The following is a 10,327-nucleotide window of genomic DNA, read 5'->3' as shown; positions in this document are numbered from 1 at the left end:
TTTGAACCGAAAGGAAAGGAAGCGAAAACCAAGACAGTTTAATATGAGTTCTGTATGTTTAGTCAGTAGACATTCCAATTGTTGACCAGCCAAGTTCTTCTGACAACATCATTGGAGGAGAACTCTAGTCATCAAACATTTTCAGTTGTTTTAATATAAACAAATCTTTATTTCTTAAAAATTCATCATTCTTTAATTTAATTTGCCAAGTGTTCTTTCAAATCAGTTTGTGTACTAAATAACCTTGAGTTAAAATGCTCAAATGTATTATAAGCAATATACTGTAATATGAATTGTTGTCTGAATTTTCTTTGGTGACCATAACACAAGAATTAATCATCTTTATTAATCTCAGCAACAGCAACATTTCATTTAATTTAATTGAGAAGTATGCCGAATTCGAATTTTTGACATATGTTTTTTTTCTTGTTGAACATTGGTATGAAAGAGAAAAAAGACAAGAAAACGGTGTAAAGCCAACGAATAATGGACTATTATTGTAAATTGAATTGTAGTGGAATTACAGGTAGGTTGCGAGATGACAACCAATTTGTATGCAATGGAGATGGATGATAACTCAGATGTAGAGAAAATAAATTTGGACGATGAAACTATTGAAGGTTTTCAGAAGATTTTTATTACCTTAGTGATAGCATAATAGCACAGGTTGCAAATTAGGATGAAGCTCAGGGAACTTCCGCTATTGCTAACCAGCAGTTTTAACAGTCATCCAAAGGAAAAGTCTATCAGATATGGGTGTGCGGTGTGATGATGTATTGAAGTGAAATCTGATCTGTGAGGGTTTAGGATATTTGTTGCATGATGATAAATGATATGAGAATGACACAATGGATGTCTAATGTGAGTTTTAAAGAAAGCTTAGATCTGATGACATCAGAGGAAGATTAAATTTGTATAGTATATGTGCAGAGCAGGAGACCTTGTTGATTTGATCATGTTGAAATAATAAATTTTGGGTTAGTAGATGTAGAGCAGTAGAGTTAGCAGGATCAGTTGGCAGGGAAAGGCCAAGGAAACATGGAAGAAAATGATGGATTTGGACATAAGTTAAATGAATAAAGACCTGGTCTAATGTTGCTTAGTTTAGAAGTCAATTTCTAAATTAAACCAATGTTAGACTGGTGGTGGTGATGATGATGGAAACTATTGGAAATCAACATAAAAAAAATCTAAAAATGCAGATGATACAAAACTTTTTTCTCTTCATGTTTGTTGCTTACGAATCTTATATAAAGACTACTACTACTACTACTACTACTACTACTACTACTACTACTACTACTACTACAGCAACAAATAATAATAATAATAATAATAACAAAGAACTCTAATATGTACAAATTATCAAAAATGTCTAAAGTATGTCTAAGTAAAATAACATTCTGTATTTCTTGATGCGTTTTTTTAAAGAATTTTTTTTATTGATGTCGATTTTATAAATCATTTTATGGAAGCATCCAATTATCAGGAAGCATACAAAGTATTTGCAAAAGATGAAAAAGAAGAAGAAAAAAACAAGAATAAATGTTATCAGCAGTTTATTTTTAATTTCGGTTTCTTTTCACATCGTTGGCCATAATGGTGATAATGGAAACTATTAGGGAAAAAGTGCCACATTTAAAATAATGGTAAATGCCGCAGACATGGTTAAAAAATATTAAATGCATTTGTGGATAAATGAATATAAAGTTTGCTTTTCTTTCAAATCTAAAACAGACAAGAAATCTCACAAGACAATATTTGACATGACATTTTCAAGATATTCTGTCAAGAATATGTTTGAATTTGTGAAAATGTATTTACTTTTATAGGAGTTATTTTGTGAAAACGATAAAAATGGAGAAAAGGAACAGAAATAAGTTGCAATACAAATATTAAAATATTCATGCTACTAACATGGAATAATCAGATGTAAAATGTCTGAAAAGAAAATGATTGAAGAAAAAAATGAATGAAAAAAAAATTAACCAGATTAAAACAAAATGAAAAAAAAATAATTTAAGCAGTTGATTCACAAATTAAACTGCTAAATTAAACATTTAAAAGATAAGAAATGATTTGTAAATTGAAAAGTATGAACGAAAATATTGAACTAAAACATAAAATGGGAAACAGAAAAGTCAATTTTCGATTGAAAGGAACAAATGATAATTAAAATGGTATCTTAAAATTTAAATGATTTAAAAATAAAAATAACTAAAAAATAAATTAAATAACAGATTTAAAAAATAAAAAGATTTAGAAAAATTAAAAAATAACAAATTTAAAAAATAAAACCTTTCGAAAAAGTTAAATAAATAATAAATAACAAATTTAAAGACTAAAAACCCTTAGAAGAAATTAAATAAAAAATAAATAAATTTAAACATGAAAACCTTTAGAAAAAATTAAATTAAAATAAATAACAAATTTAAAGAATAAAAACCTTTACAAAAAATTAAATAAAATAAATAACAAATTTAAAGAATAAAAACCTTTACAAAAAATTAAATAAAAAATAAATAACAAATTTAAAGAATAAAAACCTTTACAAAAAATTAAATAAAAAATAAATAACAAATTTAACCTTTACAAAAAATTAAATAAAAATAAATAACAAATTTAAAGAATAAAAACCTTTAGAAAAAATAAAATAAAAATAAATAACAAATTTAAAGAATAAAAACCTTTAGAAAAAATAAAATAAAAATAAATAACAAATTTAAAGAATAAAAACCTTTAGAAAAAATTTAATAAAAATAAATTAAGTAGCAGATTAAAAACAACCTTTGCAAAAATAAAAAAATAAAGTGAATATAGATTGAATAAATTTCAATAAAAAAGATTGTCTTTTTCATGAATGGAATTTTTGTTGTATTAATTGGAATAACTATCACCATATTTACTACTCAATAAATTAAAATTATCTGTAATTTTTCGAAATAGTAAAAGAAAAGAAATATATAATTAGTTTTGTAAAAAAAAAAAGAAATAAAGAAAGAATATTCTTTCCTTATTTATACTTGCATATCTTTTACTGAAAAATTACTGATTTAAAAAAAAATAATTTTATTAGTTTTTAGAAAATGACTCAATTTGGACTTTATAATTTGAAAAAAAAAGAATAGTTAAAAAAATTGAATAAATTATTATTCATTATAATAATAAAAGCTCTTGAAAATATAATTGTCTAAAAGATGAAATTTAAAACATAAAAATTGTTCTAAAAGTAAAAGGAAAGTATAAAAAGAAATAAAAAAATATTTAAAGACAACAAAATAAAAAATAGTTTTGGAAATAAGTTCGAAAAAATGATAACGTAATGTTTACAAAAATATTTGAATAACAAAAGTTAAAAAAGAAAAGATTAAAAAAATGAAATGAACATAGTTTATGGATCCAATTGTTTCTATAATTTTTTTTTCAAGTTAATTAGTCTTGTTTTCGTTCGGGCAGGTGAACAAAACTTGAAAACAAGCTTTTCTAACAATTTCAGCTGATTGAAGACATGCAAAATGACGTGAAATATTTAAATTTTTTTAAAAAATCTGTATAACTACAGACAATGAAAAATCTTTAACAAAAAATGTTCTTGTTTTTTATTAGATACATTTCTAATAGAATCCAATCCACATCTGGACAATTACATTTGAATAATCTTTTTAGCTGTGACGTCTTTGTTTTTATTCAGCACTAAACATCCAAATTGAGTTCACATAGTTGAAAACTCCAAATCTGTTTTTATTCAAGAAGAAATGAGATAATCGAAAACAGTGGATTCTTTGAAAATAGCTCTCTAAGAAGAACAGTGCTTAATTTTATAAGCATGGAGAAATTTTTTAAAAATTGAGAAAGGAATGGTCTCATGGTCTGACAACTCAATATATAACATTTGTGAAATAAACAAAATCTTTAACATATTCATTTTTCAGTTATCAGTTTCAAGAATTCAACATCAACAAAAGTTTTTGTGTCGGACCATTTCTGAGATGACATTTTTATTGATAAAATGGTCTCTTCTTCTGATATTAACATGCTATAATCTTTTGTTTATTTCAAAATATAATCATATAATAGTTTTTGGTTGACCCTAAAACTTACTTAATACCTGCTGTATTTCTATGTATTTAATGAGTTTAACTTGACTTCATCTTCTTGATATATCTCTAAGATGTTGTTACTTATTCATCTATTTGAAATACTACCAAAGTCTAAACATTTCACCACTTATATACACGTATTCAGCATTGCCCATGAATGAATAAAAACTCTGTTGTACTTTTGCTCTTAGTCCAGAAGCCAATAATACAATGTGTAGTTTAACGTGTATAATTTTTCCTGTTGTAAATGAAATAAAGTAAATCATTGTCTTTTCTGTTTATAAATGTCCAACGAATGCAGACCCTCACATTCATGTGAAAATCCATAATACAAAATTAATATGGGTTCCTCCTATATTAGCCATTCATGAAATGTTGTTTGATCTTTGCATAGAGCTTTATTTTCAATTGCATCCCTAGAGCGAGACACCATAAATATAGTATACATTTTCCCTAAACTTTTATGCTTATGAATTGGTCAAATAATTTTTCTGCATTTTCTCCTGAAAACTATCTGCATCAAAGGCAAACAGCAGTAACAATAGATATGGACAATTAATTTAAATATACATAACATAGCAAAATATATAACACAGCAAAATATCTCTACAATTTTTTATGATAACATTATAAAGAATAAAACAAAAACAAACTCATGTAGTTTCCAGAGGACTGCTAAGGCTATCCTTTCTTAGGCCCCTGCATATTTTATGCAAACGTTTACGTACCTTATAGAAATTAATATAGTAGCAGTTATGTTATCACAAAACCAATGAGAATGACATTCTCCAGTGTAAATAAAGGCGCTATTGGAATTAATCATGAAGATAATTTGAGGACACTTATAAAATATCATAGTAAGAACGAGTAAAAAAGGAAATCGGCATTTTGGAGAACTCAAAGAAGAAATAATGTATGTTTAGAAAAAAAAAATGCATTTGAATGTATCGTAATCATTAATGTGAGGGTCTGCATTATTGTCATCATTATCATATTTGGTTTAACGTCCATTTTACATGCTGGCATTTGTTGGATGGTTTTTTAAGAAATTGTATTTGGGCATATTAAAAACACCAGGGCATTAAGCAACACACACACACACACACACACACACACACAGACCCATGCATATTTATATAGGCTATACTGCTAAAATAAATTTGACATGTAACCAACCAAGTGTAGCTCAACTAGTATGCATAATCACCTCTTGTTTATAATAATGCTGTAAAATGGAGAACAAATATTTTGGAATGAAATGAAAAAAATAATGATAGAATTAACTTAAGTGATCAATATATTTGGCTGAGAAGTAGGATTTTCACCTATTGTCCATTTTTTGGAATTTCCTGCCCACACGAATGCATGTTGCAGTTCTTAGCTATCGTTTCATGAAAGGTCTGATTTTCTGGATTCCTGATGACACTCTGAAAGAATTTGATGGTTTCCTCACGCAGCCGTTTGATTTCCCGATTCACGAGACGGTTCTGCTTTAAAATATCTGCTGTCTTGATGGTTATTTCCATCAAACCAGAACGCTGAAGTGCAGTTGCTGTTCGTAGGAAGCGCATTTTTTTGTCCAAGGAAATGCCGATCGATTCTTCAAAAGTACTATTCGGTTTTGTATCCAGACTCTCAATATCGACCAGCTGTTCAGCGCTGCTGTCCAACAAATTCTCTACTCCACCCTTCTCGAATGGCTGACATTTCACGTAGCTAGCACTTTGAGAACTGTAACCAGACTCGTTGCCAGATTCCTTCTCAGACAACAGTAAAGAGATCTCTTTGGGAATCGGAAAGTAGTCTTCTGATGACAAACTTTCAAAATGACGTTTTCTGTATAGGATCTTTGGACGAGACAATCCAATATTTGATTTCTAAAACAATATAAAAATATATTTATAGGGATAAAAGTTTATAAAAAATTTCAAACATATATACATATTTTCATACACAGAGACATATAGGCACACACAAATACATGCAGACACACACACACATATGAATATATATGTGCACATACACAAAAATACATACAGGCATACATACATATATATACATATATATATATATACATATATATACATATATATATATACATTATACATATATATATACATACATATATATACATATATATACATGAAATAAAATGGAGGTGGAAGGACCTGGATACTCAACGTTTCGCCCGATTTATGCGGGCTTCTTCAAGAGGGATGGTCATTGACGAGAGAGTCGGAGGATTGGGGCTATATATAATGATGGGGGAGAGCAGCGTGTTTTCCTTATGTAAATTAGATGTCATATATACATGTATATACATTTTTTTTTTTTTTTTTTTTTTTTTGAGAGAAGAACTAATTAGAGTAAACTAGTGTATTGGATTACGTCTAAAAGATAAAATATCGTAGAGATTAAAAATTGTGTTTGGAAATATAGCGGTGATAGATTAAATAAATAAAATGACACGAGATTACGAAAGAATCTTTTTTTTTTTTTTTTTTTTTTTTTTTAAATTAGAAATAATTGAATTGGGATAAAATAGCGCAGTAACTTAAAAGATGGTATCTAAAAATAAGAATAGGTGATAAAATGGAGTCTAAAAATAGATAATGATAAAATACAGTAAATAAGTAAAATAAAAATAAAATTAAGTGAAATTACGATTTTTTTTTTTTTTTTTTTTTCGCGTTTAACCGGTGTCTAAGTTGTTTTCTTTGATAATTATTTTCGACAGAAAGGGAGCAACGTGGAAAAAACCTTTTCTTTGCTTAATTATATTGCTGGAATGGGAGATTATAGCTGACTCAATTAAACGTCGTGTGGATCTGTTATGTATGTGTTTATTTCATATCGTCGGATTTAATCCAGCTCAACAATCATACTGTCGGAATGGAAGGACAACTTTACAAAAGAAAGCTGCGTAAATATACTAACACACTGATTGCAGCTCACTCCAACACAAACAGGAGTTCTTTCTTACAACGATGCATTGACGAGAAGGTCATTCCCAAATGTACCAATAAGATCTTCCAATCCTCCCACCATATTTTCCCTGAACACATTGAGCAGTATCTAAGCGCATCAGCACAAACTCTTAGAAACAAAGCAACTTATTTACGGATTATTGCCAAATCACTAGCAGACGATCTACACATGAACCACTCTATTTCTAGGAATACAACCTCTAAAATTAAACGACGGATTATATCTTTCAACTCTACCCACAACAGAAAACTTAACAGAAAACTATCCAATCTAATCTCCAACAGCAAATGGGGTTCTATTGGACGACCAAAACTCATACAAAATCTTACAAACCGGCCACTATCAAACACCGAGACAGAAGCCCTCAGCCTTGGTTTAAAATTTGCAACGGGAATCTATCTAAAGATAACAACCAACACAATCGCTCGAAACTATAAACACGAAGATACCGACTTTATGAAAGGTTTCATCCAGGGTATAATATCCACGACCACCGCCCAAACCAGGGATATTACCCTACCAAAACGATACATAAATGCATTATCACACATGGCTAACGACCATAATATTATCGTCTCACCTGCTGACAAAGGTGGGGGGATTGTAATAATGGAAACAACTGAATACAAAAATAAAATACTTCAACTATTACAAGATAAACACACATATGAAAAAACTACCTCCGAAATAATACATAAAGAAATTGACAAATTTAACAAATCTTACAAGAAATTAATACATAATGATAAAATATGGACTACCTATATAGAATACCATCCTAAAATCCCGACCTTATATGGTTTACCCAAAACACATAAAAATAATAATCCAATACGCCCAATCATCTCTGGCATTGGCAGTGCCACCCATAAGATAGCAAGAGCGATCACAAAACTCCTAACGCCATTATTGGGCACAATTAGCAATTCCCATATAAGAAACTCTGGCGACCTTCTTAATAAGATAAAAAACATAGATATGAAAAATAAAACCATGAATAGTCTCGATATAGAATCTTTATACACCAATATCCCTACCAAGAAATGTCTCAACCTTCTTTCAAAACACTTAAATAAAATAAAAATTAAATTACCTTTGCCGATAGATAATATAATTAAAATTATAAGTATATGCATTGACATGACATATTTCACATTCGAAGGACTCTGCTACAAACAAAAATTTGGACTGCCCATGGGTAACCCTCTAAGTGGGGTTTTGGCATGTCTATTTTTAGAATTCATCGAAACCGGACCCATGAAATATAAATTGCCCAAGGGTACCTCCTACTATAGATATATTGATGATATTTTAATTTTTCTCCCTATATCTTCCAAAATAGAGAATATCACTGATAAATTAAACAAGATTGAACCCACTATTAACTATACGTATGAAAGAGAAAATAACAACTCCATACCTTTTCTGGACATCAACATCATAAATAACAATGATCATCTAAGTTTTAAAGTCCATCGGAAAGTCACGAATAAAAATGATTACATACACTTTTACTCTCATCACGATGATAAAGTAAAAAGAGGTATTCTAATAGGATTTTTTCTTAGGGCCCTGAGAATATGTAGTGAAGAATACATCGTGGAAGAATTTGAGTATATCGAACGTACATTCATGAACTTGCAATACCCTCAACATTTTTTTGGCAAATACAAAAAGAAAAGCACTAAAAATTTACCATAACCGAAACCGAGACCATTCCTTAAATAGCCAGATACACAACAGACAATTAACATTACCAACTAATAAAAACAACGACACAATATATAAGAACCTAAATAAGACAGGCATTCAAATAACAAAACTAAACTCTTTAACAATTAGGGATCTAACACGTAAAATTATAACTAACACCAACATTAACACCAAAGCCGGAATATATTCCATACCCTGCCTTGATTGTGGAAAAATATACGTAGGAGAAACTCAACGTAATTTAAATAAAAGACTATATGAACACAAAAGAGATGTAAAAAACAACAATACACTCAACGCCATATTTTGTCACATCATGGAAAACGACCACCATTTTGATTTTAACAAAGCAACTTTCCTTAAACACATACATAACAGATCCACACGACGTTTAATTGAGTCAGCTATAATCTCCCATTCCAGCAATATAATTAAGCAAAGAAAAGGTTTTTTCCACGTTGCTCCCTTTCTGTCGAAAATAATTATCAAAGAAAACAACTTAGACACCGGTTAAACGCGAAAAAAAAAAAAAAAAAAATCGTAATTTCACTTAATTTTATTTTTATTTTACTTATTTACTGTATTTTATCATTATCTATTTTTAGACTCCATTTTATCACCTATTCTTATTTTTAGATACCATCTTTTAAGTTACTGCGCTATTTTATCCCAATTCAATTATTTCTAATTTAAAAAAAAAAAAAAGATTCTTTCGTAATCTCGTGTCATTTTATTTATTTAATCTATCACCGCTATATTTCCAAACACAATTTTTAATCTCTACGATATTTTATCTTTTAGACGTAATCCAATACACTAGTTTACTCTAATTAGTTCTTCTCTCAAAAAAAAAAAAAAAATGTATATACATGTATATATGACATCTAATTTACATAAGGAAAACACGCTGCTCTCCCCCATCATTATATATAGCCCCAATCCTCCGACTCTCTCGTTAATGACCATCCCTCTTGAAGAAGCCCGCATAAATCGGGCGAAACGTAGAGTATCCAGGTCCTTCCACCTCCATTTTATTTCATATTGTCGGATTTAATCCAGCTCAACAATCATATATATACATATATATACATACATATATATATACATATATATACGTATATATATACATATATATACATATATATACGTATATATATGTATATATACGTATATATACATATATATACATATATATACATACATATATATATATATACATACATATATACATATATATACATATATATACACATATATATATACATATATACATACATATATATACATATATATACATATATACATATATATATATAAACATATATATACATATATATATATACATATATATATACATACATATATATATACATATATGCACATATATATATACATACATATATATATACATATATGCACATATATATATACATATATATACATATATATACACACATATATATACATATATATACACACATATATATATACATATATATACACACATATATATACATATATATATA

General features: G+C 28.2%; 1 protein-coding gene across 2 annotated transcripts in view; it reads right to left on the bottom strand.

Moving 5' to 3' along the window:
* Nucleotides 1-5,155: 5,155 nt before the first annotated feature.
* Nucleotides 5,156-10,327, bottom strand: part of LOC145256399 (uncharacterized) — a 48,492-nt gene continuing 43,320 nt past the window's right edge. Inside the window, exon 6 of one of the 2 annotated variants that reach the window (XM_080115259.1) lies at nt 5,156-5,977. In XM_080115259.1, the coding sequence (XP_079971385.1) occupies nt 5,426-5,977 (552 nt within the window). In that variant the 3' untranslated portion in view covers nt 5,156-5,425. The remainder of the gene's footprint in view (nt 5,978-10,327) is intronic. The other variant, XM_080115261.1, reaches the window with a different exon arrangement.

The sequence above is a fragment of the Euprymna scolopes genome, chromosome 32 (assembly GCF_053919585.1).
Source record: "Euprymna scolopes isolate OS-2025 chromosome 32, ASM5391958v1, whole genome shotgun sequence".
Classification (NCBI taxonomy): domain Eukaryota; kingdom Metazoa; phylum Mollusca; class Cephalopoda; order Sepiida; family Sepiolidae; genus Euprymna; species Euprymna scolopes.
Note: the sequence above shows the minus strand (reverse complement) of the source record. Positions and strands in the feature narration are given on the sequence as shown.